The 23,607-nt window shown below is 43.0% G+C and overlaps 2 protein-coding genes and 1 long non-coding RNA gene across 3 annotated transcripts in view; all 3 read right to left on the bottom strand.

The window, feature by feature from the left end:
* Positions 1-23,607, bottom strand: part of LOC311232773 (uncharacterized protein) — a gene marked incomplete at its 5' end in the record, with an annotated part of 152,562 nt that overhangs the window by 8,122 nt on the left and 120,833 nt on the right. The gene's annotated exons all lie outside the window — the stretch shown is intronic.
* Positions 6,126-9,688, bottom strand: LOC311232770. Its single transcript, XR_014619973.1, has 3 exons — positions 9,575-9,688; positions 8,461-8,605; positions 6,126-6,969 (listed from the first exon to the last, which is right to left on the bottom strand). It is a non-coding gene; the product is annotated as an uncharacterized lncRNA (long non-coding RNA).
* LOC311232769 (uncharacterized protein) lies at positions 10,502-15,416 on the bottom strand (the record flags this gene model as incomplete). The annotated part of the gene is made up of 4 exons (XM_084338349.1): positions 10,502-10,785; positions 12,618-13,102; positions 14,082-14,137; positions 14,811-15,416. 4 exons carry the CDS (start codon positions 15,414-15,416, stop codon positions 10,502-10,504), a joined length of 1,431 nt encoding a protein of 476 aa, XP_084194475.1.

Raw genomic sequence — 23,607 nt, 5'->3', positions numbered from 1 at the left:
ACGACAACATTTTACATAATTAAAGGTGCTATAGATAACATTGTATTTAATCATTTAAAATCAAAAGAAAGGTGTGGACTAAAATAATTGCTCTCCCCCCCAAAACAATATTGATTCATTGATTTTCTGTTTTGTTTTTATAATATTTTTGTGGGTGTGACAACCCCATCCCTCTCCTACAGGTTGACTCTGGGATATACCTGGATATCTCCATTAACCTGTCTGTCATCCACAGCTTGGCAATCAGACACACCTATGCAGGTGTGTCAGGAGGAGGAGCTACACCTGTGTAAAAGGACTGGCTTCTCCATTGTCTGGCTGTCTCTCCTCCAAGCTGGTCCATTTTGTTTGTTTAAATTGGTTTGGTTGTTTCTCATACTATCACTTACACGCACCACACACTGATTCACTCATGCACTCACTACATCACTGATATTACTGATCCATTCATTCTTTAAATTCTTTTGTTTGTAAATAGTTTAATAGTATAATTAAATCACTTTTCTTAAAAAATCCTCAAGTACTTGTGTGGTCTCCCTTGTTTTGTCTGTACCTTGAGTTTGGTTCATGACAGTGGGTCCAAAATGAATGTTGTTTACATGTTGCATGCCTGTATCCCCTCCCTTCTTCCCATTAATTTCCCCATGTGGAATGCACCTGATTGGATAAATTACATGCTGGTGCATCTAGTGGCTGAATGTTATCTAGCGGCACGGTGGTGTAGTGGTTAACTGTCGCCTCACAGCAAGAAGGTCCAGGGTTCGATTCCCGCTTGGGGACCAGGTTTCCATGATGCCAGTTACCCAGGTGGGGTATCTCCCAGGCCTTTCTGTGTGGAGTTTGCATGTTCTCCCCGTGCTCGCAAGGGTTTCCCCCCGATAAGATAAATCCAATGGAAAAACATGCACAACAACAGATCGCTAACGCTGTGGCGTCCTTGACGAAGACGGGCAGGAGCACTTGGATTGGTCCCCGGCTCACGTCGATGCCCTAGCTGCTCCCGGCTGCCCATGGGGGGAAGGACGACGGGATGGGTCAAATGCAGAGACTCAATCGCATTAGGCGACACAAGAAAATTGCATGTGTGTGTTCCTGTGTGTGTGTGCCGCCCATCGCATGTGTGTGTCGTTTGCATGCCAAATAAAGACTTCCTAAGTCCTGCATTATTATTATCTATAGCACCTTTAAGTGGCTGTCAAATTTATCATCATGCAGATTACACTATTGTATATTGTATTGCTGACTCTGACCCGCAACTCTCCTTTAATGCTCTGCAGAGGCACGGTGGTGTAGTGGTTAACACTGTCGCCTCACAGCAAGAAGGTCCAGGGTTCGATTCCCGCTTGGGGACCAGGCCCTCATTTATCAATGGTGCGTACGCACAGATATGTGCGTAAACCGTGCGTACGATCATTTCTAAGCAAAGTGTGTGACTTATCAATTTGAACGTGTGCTTGGCGCCCGGTGGTAGAATATTATTATTGCAACGCGGAAATAAGCTTTCGTGCATTACTTCCAACACTGGCGCGTGTTCTGTATGAACCGTAGGGCTGGGCGATATGACGATATTATATAAATATCGGGTACAGTTCATTAACGATACACTTTTTTAACGTATCGTGGATATCGTGATGTTTTGCCCAAGAGGATTGTGTCGCGTCAATCTGGTCCACCCCGTTCAAACTTTTGAACAACGCCGCTCCCACACACACACTACTGCATCAAAGTTAGTACTTATGATTAACAAAGGCATTCGTTTTGTGCCATTAACATTATATAGTTACACGTTATATAGTTACACATCAGCGTATTTACCCAAACATGGCAACGTCCGATGACGACATAGATAGCAAGCGTTACTGTTCATATCTCAGTCCGTGCCGAGTTGTGCGTGCCCATTCTGCGGTCTGTTAATAAAGTTTTCAATCAGACAGATGTATGGAAAGGCTTTTATTATAACATTTGTTGCAGTAAAATCATTATGCCTCGTTGTCATGCTGCGGTGCGCTAGTAATCACTCGTCGGCTGCGGTGAGCTGTTGTTGTTGTCGTTGAGCTGAGCTCTCGTTAAAATCAATGGAGGGCATTCAGGAATGTAAAAAAACAATAGCGCTGCTTGCCGATTGGTGCTAAGAACAGTAGGGCGGGTACAAGCGGTGTGACGTAATTGGCAGACTCGACTGTCAATCAAAATTATTCTGTTGCCGGCTGAATGATTGAATGAATGAACGTTATTAACGATTGCAGAATGGGTACAATACAGTACAGCTCAATACAACAACAGTGGACTGACTGGAGGATGAAGACCAGAAAAAGACTTTCGGCTTTTTTAAGGGTCCTCCATTTTCAATTCATCAAAACATTTAGAGACATACAAATATACAGTAGTTTCATAAAAATGCTAAAATCCTATTGATTGATTGATTTAAAACTTTATTAACATATTGCAGAATGGGTACAGTACAGCTCAATACATACAATTGTTAAGGGGATGCAGACCAGAGAAAGACTTTCGTCTTGTTTACATCAGGGTCCCCCATTTTCAATTCATCATATTTCATATCTAAATCATATAATATCTCATTGCTAAATATATGCAATATATAATCTAATAATCCAATAATCTAAATCTAATATATAATATAAAAATGCTAAATGCATGGGTATTTTATTTTGTCTTTAATGTTAGCTTGCAAACTCGAATACTGTCTTGGTAAGCCTCATAATGAATTGTTTGGGGAAAAAAAGAAAAACATCGTGATGCGTATCGTGTATCGCCGAAAGGTCAGAAAATATCGTGATATCATATTTAGGCCATATCGCCCAGCCCTAATGAACCGTAATTCATTATAGTTAATTGTAAAATAGCGTAATAGTGTAATTATAACGGGCTCACGCTCGAACAAGAGGTTGGCCTGCTTGTTTGGCACGGGGGGCAGACGCAGAACACCCACCTCCAAACGCGATTAAATATTGTTTCAAATAAAAAGCGAAATACAAATATTTTGTGTGTCATGTTTCCAAATAAGATTGGTCACAACGAAATGCTTTCTACTTCAATTTGTTGGTTAGAATAGATGACCTCCGTTAAAACTTCACTGAGACTAACAGTCTATTTGTGAGCTCCCGCACAGACGTGATAATAATAACAATAATAATAATAATAATAATAATAATAATAATAATAATAATAATAATAATAATAATAATAATAATAACAATAATAGTTTAATTTTATATAGCACCTTTCAAGAGACCCAAGGTCGCTTTACATAGATAGGGGGGGGGGGGGAAATAACAAAGTAACAAACAGTGGACAGACACAACATATAAATATGATGATGGAATTCAAGTTCGCGTTTTTATTGATCACATAGGCTACATGGCACGGTCCATCGTGATATTGGAGATGGATCGAGCAATAGACTGTTACTGTACCACCTGTCAAAGCTCCATCACAAATTCAGTTATGTGAATAGAAAGGTTCTTGTATATGCTCTCGTATTATTGTTTATATAGGCTAACTAATACCGACATCAAAATAGATTGTATGTTATTAATTAAGGTTATTAATGACACCAATGGCAAACAGTGGTTATATTATCGTACTTGGCCATCGCGTCCCGCTCTTAAGCCTATCGAGATATACCTCATCTCATGTACCTATTGTACTCCACCAACGAAAAAACAAATACGCCCATCACTTGCAGGGTCCCGCCCCTATGGAGGCGTAGCCTATAAGACACTAGGCATGGTCACCAAACACTCTTCCTCTATTTTCGTTTCCATCATAACGGTCGCAGTGCGCCTTATGTAACTAGTTGTTATGAAAAGATTAGAGAAATTGCGTAATGTTGAAAGCCTACCGGAGGTTTGCTTACTCCTGGAATCTTCGGGGCATGTTTCAGCGACACGTCGGGCCTATGTTGATGTTTCCTCGTCTGGCGGCAGCAGACCAAGGGGCAGCGTACAAGGTTTGGCTATCGAGCCGGCTTGTACACAGGTAGGCCCTGTGTCATCAGGCATCAATGTTGGTATTGGTAATGCTGTGAAGTGTGTTTCGGCGCCAGGGCCGGGGTGGCTTGGTGAACGTTCCACTGCAGTGGCCGATTTCCTGGCGATCCTGGAGCATGCTGCTAACGCTAATGCTACTAATGCTACTGCTAATGCTAATGTTGATGCTGAAATGGGTCGTTGTTCTAATATTCCCTGCCGCGGGACGTTGCCGCTTTTCCCTCCTCTTGCCCGGTTCATTGATGAAGGTCAGTCGGTTGCTAATGTGGGGGGTTTCGCTGAGTCTTATTTACCTTTTTTACAAGTAAAAGGGCTAACAACAGGGTGCAGGCTGGGTGTACCGTGGCTACGTAGCCAGGTAGCTTTGTTCCTGTGCCCCGGCAGGGATGAACGATGTCCCACCCGGCCGATGCTTGAGAGCGAATCGGCTCGGAGGGTGGCAGTATGGACGGATGAGTGGTATACTGCTGCAGGATGGTTTGTAGCGGCGGCCAGTGTTATGGCTCAGCTGGCTAGTTTCCTATCCACATTGGCGTCGGGTAGTGGGGCTATGGGTCCAGCCGACATTGTAAACATGTTGCATGTTTGTGGTGTTATAGAGATCTTGACTCAGTCGCAAGCTATAACTGCGGGGAGGATTAGGATGCTATCAACGTTTGTTGTTAGGCATGTTTGGTTGGAGCACTCTCCTCTTGGGGAAGAGGATAGGTTTTCTCTCCTCACGACTTTTTCCACGGAAAGACTTTTTGGTCGTTCTGTGGAGGCGCAGGCGGTTGTTGATCTGGGTCCCACACCGCCTCACGCTGTGCAGCCAGAGGTGGGAGCACGGCCTCGTCAACGACTGTGGCGAGGCCCTCGACAGGCGGCCATGTTTCCCCCGCCAGTGGTGCCCTGGGCGGAGAGTCAACAGGGATCCACAAGACCGACAGCCTTGGCGGCCGAGGGATCGGCCATTTTGGGTGAATTCGGCTTGGATAAAACAAGCCGTCGTCATTCTGCCGCGAGCAGCCCGCTCCCCGTTCAATCCTCTCTCTGTTACCCACGGAAGCGGGGCTCTGATCGTTTTCCTTTGGCTGCGGGCCGCGAACCTTCTTTGAAGCGCATGCGGCCCCATTCTTCACTTCTCATGGGGACAGGGGCTGACACCCAGTTGATGGCTGAGCCTGGGTCTGTCCGTGAGAATGTTGTGCTGTCGCGTGGCTCCTGCACCACACGTTGTGTGATGGGTGAGCCTGGTGTTACAGCTGCCACTAGCTACAGTGGTCAGCAGGGGGACTCGAGGCCTCTTCTGTTGAATGCACAGCAAGGGTTACCCCAGCCTCGCCTTCGCCAGGCGGGGTATCACGTAGGGCTGGGCGATATGACGATATTATATAAATATCGGGTACAGTTCATTAACGATACACTTTTTCAACGTATCGTGGATATCGTGATGTTTTGCCCAAGAGGATTGTGTCGCGTCAATCTGTCCACACGTTACTCGTTCATATCTCAGCCTGTGCTGAGATATGCCCATTCCGCGGTCTGTTAATAAAGTTTTCAATCAGACAGATGTATGGAAAGGCTTTTATTATAACATTCGTTGTAGTAAAATCATTATGCCTCATTTAGTCATCCTGTAGTGTGAAGCACTGGTCTCCTACTCGACGGCCGCGGGGAGCTAACGTTAGTAGCTTTGTTGACAGTGTTCACTTCAGCACACGGGACATTCAGGAAGTCATAACGCTTGCCGATTGGTGCTAAGAACAGCAGGGCGGGTGCAAGCGGTGTGACGTCATTGGCAGACTCGACTGTCAATCAAAATGATTATGTTTCCGTCAGAATGAATGAATGAAAACTGTATTAAAAGGTTGCAGAATGGGTACAATACAGTACAGGAGGATGAAGACCAGAAAAAGACTTTCGGCTTTTTTACATAAGGGTCCTCCATTTTCAATTCATCAAAACATTTAGAGACATACATATATACAGTAGTTTCATAAAAATGCTAAAATGCTATTTATTGATTGATTGATTTAAAACTTTAACATATTGCAGAATGGGTACAGTACAGCTCAATACATACAATTGTTAAGGGGATGCAGACCAGAGAAAGACTTTAGTCTTGTTTACATCAGGGTCCCCCATTTTCAATTCATCATATTTCATATCTAAATCATATAATATCTCATATGCAATATATAATCTAATAATCTAAATCTAATATAAAAATGCTAAATGCATGGGTATTTTATTTTGTCTTTAATGTTAGCTTGCAAACTCAAATACTGTCTTGGTAAGCCTCATAATGAATTGTTTGGGGTAAAAAAGAAAAACATCGTGATGTGTATCGTGTATCGCCGAAAGGTCAGAAAATATCGTGATATCATATTTAGGCCATATCGCCCAGCCCTAGTATCACGCTGATGTCTCCCACTCCCGTGAGAGCGGCAGTGGTCTGCAAAGAAGAGGGGAGCGTGATTTGGGTGATAGCAATATCACTGCAGGGCTTCGGCGTGTAGGAGCCCATGCCCCTCATGCCTTGCGTGTCTAGCTGCAGAACAACTCCTCAGCATGCGCTAGATGGGTGTTCAGGGGGGGGGTGTGTGTCAACCAGTTTGATGACAGCTTCTCCCGTATCAAACCGGCCCTTTCTGTCGGGGTCCCCCCTTGGGTGCGTCGCACAGCGGGAGGGACCGGGCCAACTATCTACTGTTCCTTGCGGCCCAGCGTCAGTTGACGGCGGGTGCGCTGTGGGATTATTTTCACATGATATGGCAAAAAGAAGGGCATTTGGGGGGGGGGATAGGCTGGTGTCCTGCTGGAGAAGTGATGTTAACCGTTCCATTAAAAGTGTTGTCAGTCATGTTATGAGCAGTGACGAATGCACCATTCTGAGCAGAGATTGAGGGAGGAGCAAGAGGACGAGGAGCAGAGGAGGAGCCGGCGTCTCCTCCTGCCACGGCTGCCTGTCCACCTGGAGGGGAAGGGACAGAAACGGGGCATCAGACACGGAGAAACAGAGCCGGCTCAGACTCACATCATTTTATTGTCACAGCTTTTTTAACGCTTTCACTACCACACCACAAAGGGCTAACGCTAACCCTTTCACTACCGCAATACAGAAGGTTAACCCTTTCACTACCACAAAGGGCTAACCCTTTCACTACCACACTACAGAACGGTAACCCTTTCACTACCACAAAGGGCTAACCCTTTCACTACCACACTACAGAACGGTAACCCTTTCACTACCACTACAAAGGGTTAACCCCTTCACTACAAAATGTTAACCCTTTCACTACCACACTACAGAAGGTTAACCCTTTCACTACCACACTACAGGTTAAACACCTGCGCTGTGGTAGTGAAGGGGTTAAATGTACATATATTCAGAAAAACGTGAGATGCTTGTTTTTCCTGGCTCCTCAACCGTAGTAGTTTTGTAGACAACAATACACAACGATCTATACAAACTATACAATAATACAGGGTATTTAAAGACTATTCTACCGTGTAAGTAGCAGCAGTGTGTGCGTGTAATCAGTGTGCTTGTGTAAGTCACTGGAGGTGCTTTTGTGTGTGTCTGCTCATGTGATAATTCAGAGTCTATCCGTCAGTAGTCTGTTCGCCCGGTGGAAGTAGCTGCTCAGTGTTCTGTTGGACGTGGACCTGAGACTGCGGTAGCTCTACATTCAAACAGCCATCACTTATACAGAGTGTCTGGTCAGTAACATGGGTCTCCCAGTCCCTCCGCTCTGCAGTAAACAGAAAATGACCTGCCAGTGCAGTAAGAACATTTGGCTTGGCAAGATTTATTGAATGTAAAAATATCTAGGGTTCTCCCTCCTGATTGGATAAAGTGAGAACAGGATTTCAGAAAATGTATTTTCTGTTTACTGCAGAGCGGAGGGACTGAGAGACCCATGTTACTGACCAGACACTCTATATCAGTGATGTCTGTTTACTGCAGAGCGGAGGGACTGGGAGACCCATGTTACTGACCAGACACTCTATATCAGTGATGGCTGTTTACTGCAGAGTGGAGGGACTGGGAGACCCATGTTACTGACCAGACACTCTATATCAGTGATGGCTGTTTACTGCAGAGCGGAGGGACTGGGAGACCCATGTTACTGACCAGACACTCTATATCAGTGATGGCTGTTTACTGCAGAGCGGAGGGACTGGGAGACCCATGTTACTGACCAAGACACTCTATATCAGTGATTGCTGTTTACTGCAGAGCGGAGGGACTGGGAGACCCATGTTACTGACCAGACACTCTGTATCAGTGATGTGTTTACTGCAGAGTGGAGGGACTGGGAGACCCATGTTACTGACCAGACACTCCATATATCAGTGATGGCTGTTGGAATGTAGAGCTGCTTAACACTTATTTTAACAAAAGATTACTTAACTGATAATTCTGATAACTGTGATCATTCCATTCAAGGAGTGAATTTACCTGGCAGGTCAACATCTCGACTCCAAACAGCACAGCCATCACGTGGATCCCTTATCGTCAATCCAACCTCCCTTGCGTTTGGATCCGTTTTTACTACAAATGTCGGAGGGTAATTTGGTCCATAATTCAGACGAAACTGCCCACTCTGAGAACAGATGACAAAGTAATTGTAATAGATCAAAAGCAATAAAACATTTATATACCGGTAATTCATATTCCTTTAATTGTGCACTAATGATTTTCGATTGTTTAGAATGAGGACCGCATAGACACAGCCGTTGCGATTGAGTCTACACAGTCCTCACTCTGTCCGGCTGGCAATGAGGACCACGTGGACTGAACCTTTAAATTACAAGTTTATTCCATGCAATGTGTCTGAGTCTATGCAGTGCTTGTTGCAAATTACCTGCCAGTGCAGTAAGAACATTTGGTTTGGCAAAATGTCTTGAATGTAAAAATATCTAGGGTTCTCTCTCCTGATTGGATAAAGTAAGAACGGGATTCCAGAAAATTTATTTTGTGTTTACTGCAGAGCGGAGGGACTGGGAGACCCATGTTACTGACCAGACACTCTATATCAGTGATGACTGTTTACTGCAGAGTGGAGGGACTGGGAGACCCATGTTACTGACCAGACACTATATCAGTGATGGCTGTTTACTGCAGAGCGGAGGGACTGGGAGACCCATGTTACTGACCAGACACTCTATATCAGTGATGGCTGTTTACTGCAGAGCGGAGGGACTGGGAGACCCATGTTACTGACCAGACACTCTATATCAGTGATGACTGTTTACTGCAGAGTGGAGGGACTGGGAGACCCATGTTACTGACCAGACACTCTGTATCAGTGATGTCAGAATGTAGAGCTATTATTTTAACATGTAGACTTCAAAATGACAAAAGCAATGCTTACTTTTCTGTAAGGGTTTTCCAACCGGAATACAGTATGATGATACTAGAAGGTGTGTGAGTGTGTGTTTTGTGTGCACGTGTATGTGTGTATGTGTGTGTGTGTGTGTGTGTGTGTGTGTGTGTGTGTGTGTGTGTGTGTGTGTGTGTGTGTGTGTGTGTGTGTGTGTGTGTGTGTGTGTGGGGGGGGGGGTATGCTGACCGTAGGTTGCCGCCTATACTCTGGAACACACTCCAGACTGTAGTCTTGGCCTCTGGTCAGGTCACAACTGGCTTCGATCGTGATTCCTTTGCTATCCTCATGCTGTGCGTATACCTTCAACCGGAAAAATTGGATCGGATAGTTTAGTATTAAAATTTTTATATTTAATCAATGTGATTCAGTTAGCACACAGAAATAGAAGGTTGCATTCATTCAGATACATTATTCTATATCTATGAGTTGGCAAGACAAGTGTCCGCTTGTACTTCACAGAAACAAGTGTACCACTCGTTTGTTAAAATAACTGGCCTACATGTTAAAATAATAGCTCTACATTCCGACAGCCAGTGAGTAACATGGGTCTCCCAGTCCCTCCGTTCTGCAGTAAACACAAAATACATTTCCTAGTATCCTCTCTCCCATGACCTGGGCACGCCCCCCCCCCCCCCCCCCCCCCCCCCCCCCCATTGGGACAATGTGCAATTCATTTTAAATTTGTATACTGTAATTTGATTTTATTTGACTTAACACTGTGCAATAGTGCTCACCATTTATTTATTTAATTCATTGGAACTTTTTATTTCAGCGCTGACCTTCATTGTTTGTTTGTTGCATTGGTTGTCCTTTTTTATCGCTCTCTATTGTCCGTCAACTGACTGAGCTGCTACTGGATACCTGAATTTCCCCAAGGGGATTAATAAAGTATCTATCTATCTATCTATCTATCTATCTATCTATCTATCTATCTATCTATTTACAGTATCTATCTATCTATCCCTCCCCCCGTTCCCTCTCCGTTCCCACCTCACTCCCACCCCGTTCCCTCCCCGGTAATATTATATGTTACAATAGGCAATACAGAATTAGAATCTGAATGTATACTAAGAGTACGAGTAAACAGTATACACAAGGTACCCTAACTGGACCCTAACTTACGTCTGTGTATAGCACGTTTCTCGGCAGCAGAAACACGTCCAGTACTTGGTGTTCAGACCGTGCTGGTCGTCGGACGAGGAGCAGAATCAGGCTGCTTATTGATCGAGGTGAGGGGAACAGCCCTTCGAGGAGCCGCCATATCAAACCAAAGCGGGAGAGGTGTGGTACGTTCACCACCACGTGAGTCCGGGTAATCCTCAGCGGCTCCAAGATGGTCCTCAACCCATCATCGGTGATGTGGACGACAGCTAACGACAGATAATCGCAGGACAGCGCTGTGGAGGACAACAGAAATGTTGCTTCATACCTCTGTGATCACGTATGCTGTACGTATGCTGTACGTTGTTTCATACCTCTGTTTCTCTATTGTTTTTGTATTATGCATTACTAGGAATGTCGGACTCTTAACCACCAAAACCTGCACGGACTACAACGTATGACGTATATCATGCCAGTTAGGGTACCTTGTGTATACTGCACCTTGTGTATACTGTTTACTTTTACTCATAGTATATATTCAGATTCAAATAATATATTTGTTGTAACGCACAATATAACCGATAGGGCAAACAGACCCTTGTGCTGAGTATATAGTGTGACAGCAGGCCTATGTGCTGAGTGTATTGTGTGACAGCAGGGATATGTGCTGAGTGTATTGTGTGACAGCAGGCCTATAGTATGTACTGAGTGTATTGTGTGACAGCAGGCCTATAGTATGTGCTGAGTGTATTGTGTGACAGCAGACCTATAGTATGTACTGAGTGTATTGTGTGACAGCAGGCCTATAGTATGTACTGAGTGTATTGTGTGACAGCAGGCCTATGTACTGAGTGTATTGTGTGACAGCAGACCTATGTGCTGAGTGTATTGTTTGACACCAGACCTATGTACTGAGTGTATTGTTTGACAGCAGACCTATGTGCAGAGTGTATTGTTTGACAGCAGACCTATGTGCTGAGTGTATTGTGTGGCACCAGACCTATGTACTGAGTGTATTGTCTGACAGCAGACCTATGTGCTGAGTGTATTGTGTGACAGCAGGCCTATGTGCTGAGTGTATTGTCTGACAGCAGACCTATGTGCTGAGTGTATTGTTTGACACCAGGCCTATGTGCTGAGTGTATTGTCTGACAGTAGGCCTATGTGCTGAGTGTATTGTCTGACAGTAGGCCTATGTGCCGAGTGTATTGTGTGACAGTAGACCTATGTGCTGAGTGTATTGTTTGACACCAGGCCTATGTACTGAGTGTATTGTATGACAGCAGGCCTATGTGCCGAGTGTATTGTATGACAGCAGGCCTATGTGCCGAGTGTATTGTCTGACACCAGACCTATGTGCTGAGTGTATTGTTTGACAGTAGACCTATGTGCTGAGTGTATTGTTTGACAGCAGACCTATGTGCTGAGTGTACTGAGTATCCCTAAAGGTGCTCCCATAGTCGAGCGGACTGTACACGGACTGGACTCTGCGGAGGTCCACTGGACTCTTTGAGCTTTCATAGTCGAGCGGATCTCCGTGGACCAATTTCCTACATGTCTCGCGCCAGTTTACACCAGTTTACACCTCACGCCAGTTTGTGTGACACCAAGTGGGCACCGCAGACGTCCGCACGTCAGAAAATAGGAGCTTCGCACTTGGACTCTGCTGTGGGTCTGCTTTGAGTACCCTTTCGGTCCGCTTTGAGCATGCGGGAGTTTGCTCCGTGTATGGTCCGCTCGACTATGGGAGGGCCTTAAGGCACATTCCTGTGCATTCCTTGCATTGGTAAAAATCTATTAATTAAATCATTGATTTAATAAATGTCAGTTATATTCTTCAAATAATCACCAAATATCAATGAAAGCTGAGACCCCGAATATCCATTTGAGATGCATCCTAACACTGTGTCAAACTGTTGTTGTTATTAATATATAATAAACATTGTGTTTTGAATCTCATCTATTCAAATATTGTGAGTGTACTGTATGAAGACTTGGGGCATTATATAGTTTTCCTATGTATAATGTCATGTCAACAATGTCGCCCAAAGTGCTACCGTTTCATAAGGTTATTAGATTAATAATGTGCAAATAATTAGCAATATGTCATCAACAAACACTGACTTACCGGCTGAAGTTAAACAGTGTGGGAGCTGTAGCTGGGAGACAGAGCCCTGTGGGAGCTGTAGCTGGGAGACAGAGCCCTGTGGGAGCTGTAGCTGGGAGACAGAGCCCTGTGGGAGCTGTAGCTGGGAGACAGAGCCCTGTGGGAGCTGTAGCTGGGAGACAGAGCCCTGTGGGAGCTGTAGCTGGGAGACAGAGCCCTGTGGGAGCTGTAGCTGGGAGACAGAGCCCTGTGGGAGCTGTAGCTGGGAGACAGAGCCCTGTGGGAGCTGTAGCTGGGAGACAGAGCCCTGTGGGAGCTGTAGCTGGGAGACAGAGCCCTGAGGACACTGGATCCTGAACAGAGGACCTGCAGGAGTCATGCCATCTGACTGGAGGAGGCTCTCGTCCCATGGGACGGTCTCGTACTGCACCTCCCTCTCCCCCTCCACTCCAAACACCAGCCCTGTGGAATCACACTCGAACACACCTGCACTGGGCAACCTGGACCTGGGGCACACAATAGTAACTGCTGTATTAGAAAGATTACATGATGTTGGCTTTATATACCATCTGTTTTTATATAACCTGAATCTGGGGCAAAGATTCAAACAACTATAACGTTGGCTCTATAATTATTAGTATGTGTGTTTATATAACCTGAACCTGAGACACCATAGGAACACCTGTATCAGAACGATTCAGATGCAGGTTATAACCAAAGAATCAGATTTATACTAATGTCTGTTTTCCCTACAGTGATGCAGAAACTGACGTTTAATAATGATAGCAATATATTCAGTTCCTCCAGTCCAATAATTCTGTCCCAATATAGGCACACGTGCAATAGAGAACACATCCAAGCTTTGCTCGAATTGAAGTTAAGTTCCTTTCTAAAGCCATGAAACATTAGGGCTCCATCTGAATAGCTATAGTTCTTGGAACAGCAGAGAGGTACACTCTCACAACATGCATGTTTGGTGACTAAAACTCTACTTATTTAATCTTGATAAATCAAATACAAATATCACACTTCATACAGTTGCTGTGGGTCTGGTTTACTAGGCTTCAGACTAAGTGAGATATTAGGCTTACTAGGCTTCAGACTAAGTGAGATATTAGTCTTACTAGGCATCAGCCTAAGGGAGATTAGTCTTATAGGCTTCAGACCAAGGGAGATATTAGGCTTAGTGCACAGTAAATTTCACAGAGTACATTTTGCAGAGTAAATTTTACTCAAACTACTCAACTACTACTACTCAAACTTACTAAAATGTTACTCAGTTTGAGTAAAATGTACTCAGTTTGAGTAAAATCTACTCTGCGAAATGTACTGTGTGTGTATACTCCACTTTCTATAACATATAAGTCATTCAAACCAAGTATGGCAATTCAAAGTAAATTGTTATTTAGAATTTGTACAGATTCAAATGTTAACATCTTGAAGGGCAGGGGAAACAGAAAGGAGCCTGTATTAAAATGTGGTTACTTGTATACGGTGCTTGTAGAGACAGTTGACACGTCAGGTGTGAAGCTCGTCCAGGACTGGAATACAAAAAAGGAACAGAACGTGTTGTTTTCTAAAAGATACCAACATCAATACTGTGCTAAAGTTTGACCAAAGTAGAATTCCCATACGTCACAGTCAAATCTATTTTGATAACGTGGGGTTTTATTATCTTTATGACATTGTAACAGCAACCTCTTATCTATTGGTTTCATTCGGTTGTCTCCGGGTAAAATTTCCAAAGGTTTATAAATTTTATTTTTTAAATGTAAATAAAAAAAACACCTAATGAAATGTATATTATTGCACAGAACATTATAGCTTGAGACATTTAAATCAAAGTACCGTACTATATTAACGATGGCAACTTTCTCAGTAATTACACACTACACAATTACACATTATTATTAGTTATTTACACTATGAATTGAAAATGGGGGACCCTGATGTAAACAAGACAAACGCCTTTCTCTGGTCTGCATCCCCTTAACAATTGTGTGTATTGAGCCGTACTGTATTGTACCCATTCTGCAATCTGTTAAATAAAGTTCTCATTCATTCATTCATTCATTCATTCATTCATTCATTCATTCATTCATTCAATGCTATAGCATCTCTTCGTGGTAATTAATCCACGCTATCAACACTTAATTTGACAATGATATATACAGTGTATATGCAGGTCAGGAAGATGCCAACAGAAATACTCACGTCATTACTCTGGTATACTCTGCACAAGGTCACCTCTCCACAGAAGATGTGAAACCACGGGTAGAGGGGTTCAGTGAACGTGGTGTTGTAGGTGTGAAGGTGGGTCCGTGTGTCGTCATCAGCGGAGACCCGGTAGAATGACAGGCGGCCAGCGGGCCAGTCCAGATACACTCCGAGTCTGTAGAGGGTGAGGGGGCGGGGGCGGGGACCCAGCCCCAGGAGTCTGTAGAGGAGGGGGCGGCGGGGACCCGGGACTAACACGGGGACTTCTCCACGGTTGTGATAGAAAGTAAAGCGAGAACCAGCCTCGTCAGGATGAACAGGGTTAATCTCACAGAACCAGAGCTTGTCGCTCCTTCTTCTGTATCTCGGGTCTCCCACTTCTTTCCTGTCGATGCTCCCGTACGCCACTCCTACAGCAACACCATATCCCTCGGCCTCTACCTCCCAGTACCAGCGTCCAGTCAGACTCTCTCCACACAGCACTTCAGAACTGTTGTCAAATCTCTCCGGGTGATCAGGATATGTCTGCGGCTCACGTGTCCGCCTCGCTCTTCTGTTCCCCTCGGACAGTAAGATCCACTTACTTACTGTGTTGGGATCCATTGTGAGTCGACGGTCATCTAAACAAGAAATAACAAATAAAAGTGATGATGACTAATCAGAAGTTGTAACAGTCACACACACAACATGTGCGCATTATTATATTTGTGTTGTTATTATTGTGACGCGACTTGAGCGCGGGTGATGACGTCAGGAGGAGCAGCAGGGACCCACGCGGGTCATTATTGGTGCGCGCGCGCGCGTGCACACAGGAACGCGCTGCACGCGCGGCACTACTTTGCATAACAACGCGGCCGGTCGTCACGTGTTCAAATACCTTCTTCTCCAGATACATTCTGCGAAACTGGTGAATGAAATGTGTTACGTTCCGCTCGTAGAGGCGATTGGGCATTAACCCTGTAATGACCCTAACCCATTTTACATTGTATCCACTATTGTGTGTTCCATATGGTTGTGTATCGACTGTGATCAGTTACTTATATAACAGAAGCACTTTACGGTGCCTGATTATTAACCCCGTGTCCCCTGTAACTATGATCTGATCATCATTGGTGCTTTTATCTAATACAGTTGTTACTCTTTTGTACCCCGGCTGTGCAGTTGGTTATTGAAGGGCATTTTGACAAACAGCAGTTTTCCCTGCTAATGATCATATAACCCGTTTTTATTACATTATTATTTAGGTGCAGACTTATTGCAGAGTGCCATGTTTGTCACTCTGGAGGGGGGGGGGGGTGCAGTTGCAGTTAGGTTGCATTCTTAATTTGGTTCGGTTTGCTTTCACACAGCGATTTGTCAAGTGCACCAAACTTTCTGAACAATGTCACGCGATCGAAAAGTAACCCGGGAGTGAATTGTTTCGTGCTTTAAACATGATTTGTGCAGTCTTAAATTCAGCCAGGTCCCTGAGTTTCATGGCATGTGATTTTAAAAACAGTGTGTTTGTGTGTTCCAGATATCCTACCTTATTGATAATCCCAATTGCTCTTTTTTGTAGTGTGCATAATGGTTTTAAGTTACTTTTATAAGTGTTACCCCAAATCTCCACACAGTAGTTCAGATATGGTAGTATTTATTAGTGAGCAATATAGAATGTACAGTGATTTATCCCCGCAGATGAATGTAACCTTCTGAGTCTGGGCAAATAACACCTCCATGCAGTCCTTCAATGCTGAATCTGGAGCTCTGTATACACAACTGACAATCACGTTTCTTTGCTTTTCCATGCTAACAAATAAAAACTCAAAAGTATTAATTATAATTCTTCTTCTTCTTCTTCTTATTATTATTATATTGAAACATAGCAGCAAATAACTCAGTAGTGCAATACTGAACAGAGACTAGCAAAGTAAGATTTTCATTGTATGGCAAACTGTCTGTTTAACTGTGCACATGACTATAAACAATCTTGAATCTTGAATCCTCATGTTCCCATTCGACTTCATATCAATAGGGTTTAGCTTTGTCAACAACACAGGGAAGTTCTACAAACAGGCCAGAGGATGTGCATACTGTATGAGTAAATTAACTATACATTAATTACAAATGTTATGTATAGTTAGTATACATTAATACATTACATTCAAATTAATATATAGTTATATTAACTATACTTCATAAAATGTATTTTTCTTTTTATTTGCTCACACAATATCTTAACAATATAACACAAAAGTAGCCACTGCAGCCGTTATCACAAGCTCTTCTGTGTTCACATAACTTTCCCAAAAAACTGACTTGTGATCTAGATTCTAAGTTACCTAAACCAGTTTGTCAATTTTAAAAGCTCAGAGGACGGAACGGCTTTATTTGTTTATATTTTTTTATTGACAAGGAGGTAGGGAAGAATAGATAGGTGGATGGATGGAGGAACAGCTATGCAGTTCCAGCTGGACTCCTTCCCCTGAGAGAGAGAGCGAGAGCGAGAGCGAGAGCGAGAGAGAGAGAGAGAGAGAGCGAGGGCGAGAGCGAGAGATCATTTGTCAATTGAATATGCTACAACATCTGAATCATATACCTATTACCTGCCACAGACATCACAGAAGGGTTAGTTTTGATTAATTTCTCTAATGGTCTCTACTGTAACCCCATTTGCATTTCCCAGAGAATGTTGGCCAACTTTACCTTCATAGGAAACTGCCTGCTTAAAATGGACCTCTCAACCTTGTTCGTTTGAATAAGGATGTATTGCAGAAAGGGCAATGAAAGTGCTGGCAGCATGTGGTGCATCAAGATTCACCATTTTTAATGGTGATATGCATCTAGAAAAAGAAAGGGCCTAATTGGTCAAATTGAACATTCTTATATGATTCCACATACATAACTTTGACCACAAGACAACCTGACATACCCACATATAGCTCATAGTCTTATGCATATTGCACATAGGTTGTGTATAATACTGTAAAATAGCTTAGACATAGCCTACTTGCATAGAATAGTCATGTATAATAATTAGTGCTGTCAGGCGATTAAAAAAATTAATCTAATTAATTACAGGATTTGTAATTAATTAATCTAATTAATCGCATTTTAATCGCATAACCATTTTATGCCTGATATTCTATAATCATATTTCAAATTGCATGTGTCCGGATGGCAGAATTCAGTACTGTATCTACAAAACCTTCTGTTTGATCATCTTCCATCTATTAATTTGCTTAGATTTTTCAGGTCTGGTCAATTTGAGCATGGTGTTATTCACAGTCAAAGATAACAAAAAAATATTGATATTCTCATTTGGTTCATTACAATTTACTCAAAATAAAATTTTCATTCAATCAATCACAGCGCAGATTGAGTGATTGAATGAAAATGTTATTAACAGATTGCAGAATGGGTACAATACAGTACGGCTCAATACACACAATTGTTAAGGGGATGCAGATCAGAGAAAGACTTTTGTCTTGTTTACATCAGGGTCCCCCATTTTCAATTCATAATGAATTGTAAGTAAGGGTGCAACTTGCACTGTGCAATTAATTCTTTGTGGATCTAGCCCACAGTATTTCTGACACTGGGAATACATTCCCTGAGATTCATAGATGTCCCTAGAATCAGATACCAAGAACATGCAAATGGACCATATTAAAAAACATCTGTAAATGTGTATTCTACATTCTTATGGAATGAATGAGATACAAAAAAAATATTATATAAAAAAAAAAAAAAAAAAAAAAAAAACTTTTTTTTTGTAATTAATTTTGAGTTAATTTTCATAACACGATAATTTGCTGTGTAATTAATTAATCTAATTAACGCGATAAACTGACAGCCCTAATAATAATGTATAATATTGCTGGCTGTACAATACTGCTGTACAATACTGCTGTATGCCTATAATACTGCTGTTAATATCCAGTATACACATACATGTAATATTCACCATTCCTTATTTACTTCATCATATCTTATCATACATTTACTTATCATATCCACATACTGTATAGCAAGAGTATACCCTTACCATATATTTAGGCAGTAAGTAAGTAAGGCAATTGAAATATAACAGAACGTTAAACTAATGTTGGACTAACGATTAGTTTTGCAGGTTAATACTTAGGCTACGGTCGTTGAAGTCAGTGCCATTAGACACAATAATTATTATATCTCAATCCCTTGCGCCATCATAGTTAATTTGGTTGTCAAATTCTCCTATATTTATATTCCTTTTTAGTTATTAAAGTGTTAGTTATGCACTAACGTTACTTACTTTCGATTGTTTTCGCACGTTCCTCACAGTCTCGTGCACAGAGACCAAGCTGCAATACTCCAACCACAGCGCGGACCTCACAGCGCGGCCCCCAAAGCGCGGCCCTGGGAGCCTTGCTCTCCGGCTGTGCAGCTGGATGCTTCTCAACGATGTGGCTTGTGTCTGTGAAAACTATTTGTTGATTATGTACATTGAATGAATGCTGTATGACCAGGCATTGTAATTTCATAGCCCTGATTCAATGTTTTTAATAATAAATGGGTGTGGAGTAAATTCCAAAAGCGACAACGTCTGATTATCTACTTGCTAAGCTATCCTGGTGCGGTTATTTCATGCTGACAAGTTGACGTCACACAGCCAGACATGTAACAAAGTGTGTGTGTGTGTAACAAAGTGTATGTGTGTGTGTGTGTGTGTGTGTGTGTAGCATCTGGTGTGTCTATGTGGGTAGCTTCCGGTGTGAGAGTCTCTTTGCGTGTGCGTGTGTGTGTGTGTGTGTGCGTGCGTGCGTGCGTGTGTGAAGCATCCGGTGTGTGTCTGTAGCTTCCGGTGTGAGTCTCTTTGTGTGTGTGCGTGTGTGTGTGAAGCATCCGGTGTGAGAGTCTCTTTGCGTGTGCATGTGCGCGCGCGCGCGTGCGTGCGTGCGTGTGTGTGAAGCATCCAGTGTTTGAGTCTCTGTGTGTTTTCATCCACACAAGTTTACAAGCTCACACATGTTTGGTGACTAAAACTCTACTTTTTTAATCCTGTTAAATCAGATATTATATATATTACACTTCATACAGATGCTGTGGGTCTGTGTGTAACAACATGGATCTGAACCTGGTCCCCCACATGGGAAACCGCACATCAACCAGATGTTATTAACTAGAGATATTAGTCTTACTAGGCTTCAGACTAAGGGAGATATTAGTCTTACTAGGCTTCAGACTAAGGGAGATAATAGTCTTACTAGGCTTCAGACTAAGGGAGATATCAGGATTAGGCTTCAGACTAAGGGAGATATTAGTCTTACTAGGCTTCAGACTAAGGGAGATATTAGTCTTACTAGGCTTCAGACTAAGGGAGATATCAGGATTAGGCTTCAGACTAAGGGAGATATTAGTCTTACTAGGCTTCAGACTAAGGGAGATATTAGTCTTACTAGGCTTCAGACTAAGGGAGATATTAGTCTTACTAGGCTTCAGACTAAGGGAGATATCAGGATTACTAGGCTTCAGACTAAGGGAAATATTAATCTTACTAGGCTTCAGACTAAGGGAGATATCAGGATTACTAGGCTTCAGACTAAGGGAAATATTAGTCTTACTAGGCTTCAGACTAAGGGAGATATCAGGCTTACTAGGCTTCAGACTAAGGGAGATATTAGTCTTACTAGGCTTCAGACTAAGGGAGATATCAGGATTAGGCTTCAGACTAAGGGAAATATTAGTCTTACTAGGCTTCAGACTAATGGGAGATATTAGTCTTACTAGGCTTCAGACTAAGGGAGCCATCAGGCTTACTAGGCTTCAGACTAAGGGAGATATTAGGCTTACTAGGCTTCAGACTAAGGGAGATATTAGTCTTACTAGGCTTCAGACTAAGGGAGATATCAGGCTTACTAGGCTTCAGACTAAGGGAGATATTAGTCTTACTAGGCTTCCGACTAAGGGAGATATCAGGATTAGGCTTCAGACTAAGGGAAATATTAGTCTTACTAGGCTTCAGACTAATGGGAGATATTAGTCTTACTAGGCTTCAGACTAAGGGAGCCATCAGGCTTACTAGGCTTCAGACTAAGGGAGATATTAGTCTTACTAGGCTTCAGACTAAGGGAGATATTAGGCTTACTAGGCTTCAGACTAAGGGAGATATCAGGCTTAGGCTTCAGACTAAGGGAGATATCAGGCTTACTAGGCTTCAGACTAAGGGAGATATTAGTCTTACTAGGCTTCAGACTAAGGGAAATATTAGTCTTACTAGGCTTCAGACTAAGGGAGATATCAGGCTTACTAGGCTTCAGACTAAGGGATATATTAGTCTTACTAGGCTTCAGACTAAGGGAGATATCAGGATTAGGCTTCAGACTAAGGGAGATATTAGTCTTACTAGGCTTCAGACTAAGGGAGATATCAGGATTACTAGGCTTCAGACTAAGGGAGATATCAGGCTTACTAGGCTTCAGACTAAGGGAGATATCAGGCTTACTAGGCTTCAGACTAAGGGAGATATTAGTCTTACTAGGCTTCAGACTAAGGGAGATATTAGTCTTACTAGGCTTCAGACTAAGGGAGATATCAGGATTAGGCTTCAGACTAAGGGAGATATTAGTCTTACTAGGCTTCAGACTAAGGGAGATATCAGGATTACTAGGCTTCAGACTAAGGGAGATATCAGGCTTACTAGGCTTCAGACTAAGGGAGATATTAGTCTTACTAGGCTTCAGACTAAGAGATATCAGGCTTACTAGGCTTCAGACTAAGATGAACAACGGGAAACTAAGATGAACCCTGGACACTCGCATGCCTTTACCTCAAGACTACAGAGACACACTTTTCTGATAGCCTCACCCAAACCCTAACCTTAACCACACTGTCACTGTAAACTAACCATAACCCTAACCACACTGTTACCTTAAACTAACCTTAACCACACTGTTACCTTAAACTAACCTTAACCCTAACCACACTGTTACCTTAAACTAACTATAACTTAACCCTAATCCTAACTGATAAAAGAACCAACGCGTATTTGTGTCAGCAGTAGAACAACTTTAGATCTGATCGTGGTATCTGATTCAGAGAAGATTAGCCAGTCAGGAGTGTTAGCCTATGGCCTCAGTGAGCATATGGTCATATTGTACCTGCAAACGCACTAAAGCTCCCCACGCTCAAAGGGATTATGTAAAAACAAGGACAATGAAACACTATTCAAAAGACCACTTCATTGAATCACTGAGTGAGATAAATTGGATGGACATACTGAGCAGTAAAGACGTAGATGAGGCATGGAATCTCTTTAAAGAGACATTTCTATCAGTGCTGGATTTACTGGCTCCAATTAAACACATTGGGGTAAAGCAGAACACTGCCAAACTAAATTACTCAGGAGATATTAGAGTCCATCAGGAGTAGAGACGGAGCCCTTATCAGGTTCAAAAGAACAAATCACAACAAGACTATTACGATTATGTCAGACTAAGATAATAATTGGGAGCATTTGTGCGAGTGCAAATAATTGTTCTGGTGCGACCTCCTCCCCCCCTCCCCGAACGTCCCTTTCTCTGTACATTCGCTAGTTTGTACACTCAGTATGTGCCTTGTGAGTTGACAGTGACCATTCTAACCAATCAAACGTGAGCTTGACGTTCTTACCTTTAATGCTGATTTTAGATTGGTTAAGATTAGCCTTCAATCACTCCCTTTCGTGGTCTGTCCGCCATGTGGCGGGTAACAAAATAGTAATGTAAAATAATTAAAACTGCAGTGTGTTTTGGTCTTACGACAGGCCTAATTTGTGGCTTGTTTACCGACGTCACATCCGCTACTCTTCTGTCCTGACTGCCCGTGGCGCCTGCTTGCACTGTAAGGAGCTAGCGTTAGCTGCTATGACGTTAAATGGGCGCTGCTGTGATGGCTGCCTTTCTGATCGCTCCGACGAGACTGTGCTTTATTTTGTTAATTTTTATAGTATTAGGAGTTTTATTTGCACCAACTGTTGGTGCATTATATGTGTATGACCGTCAGTCAATCATTGACATTGGATTACGGGAAACTTACCAACTGGATTACTCGCTGGATCAACTTTCCGAACCACATCAATGGCCGGAAGAAATCCTCCGGAGACTAGGACCGGATCCTTTGTTCCTAGACCCCAGGAAAAGACGTCGAGGAAAAAGGTCTGGGATCCGAAACAGGCTGAGATCCAGACGACACCGTACACCACTTCCCAGTATATTGCTAGCCAATGTACAATCAATAGACAATAAACTGGATGACATCCGAGCAAGGATTCAATATCAAAGAGACGTTAGGGACTGCAATGTCCTTTGCTTCACCGAAACTTGGCTAACACCGGAGGTTCCAGATCACGCGATTCAACCAACGGATCACTTCTTTATCCATAGGAAGGATCGGACACAATCAGAGTCCGGTAAACAACGTGGTGGAGGTATTGCCTTCATGTTTAACAAAAATTGGAGTGATCCAACGAATGTGAAGGAATTATCCAACTACTGCTCCCCAGAACTGGAATATATAACCATCAAGTGTCGTCCTTTCTTCCTCCCGAGGGAGTTAACGGCGATCGTCCTGGTCGGAGTGTATATTCCACCGCAAGCCAACAACAACGCCGCGCTCTCCAGACTACACAACGAGGTAAATAATATACAAGCGACGAACGTTAACGCCGCCATTTTAGTACTGGGAGATTTCAATAGCGCCAATCTGAGAAAGGTATTGCCTGATTTCTACCAGCATGTGACTTGCAACACCAGAGGCGGTAACATCCTAGATCACTGTTACACGCAATTTAAAGGTG

The sequence above is a fragment of the Notolepis coatsorum genome, assembly GCF_963971535.1.
Source record: "Notolepis coatsorum genome assembly, contig: SUPER_7_unloc_7, whole genome shotgun sequence".
NCBI classification, from domain to species: domain Eukaryota; kingdom Metazoa; phylum Chordata; class Actinopteri; order Aulopiformes; family Paralepididae; genus Notolepis; species Notolepis coatsorum.
The sequence above is the reverse complement of the archived record's forward strand: the minus strand, read 5'-3'. Positions and strand labels throughout refer to the sequence as shown.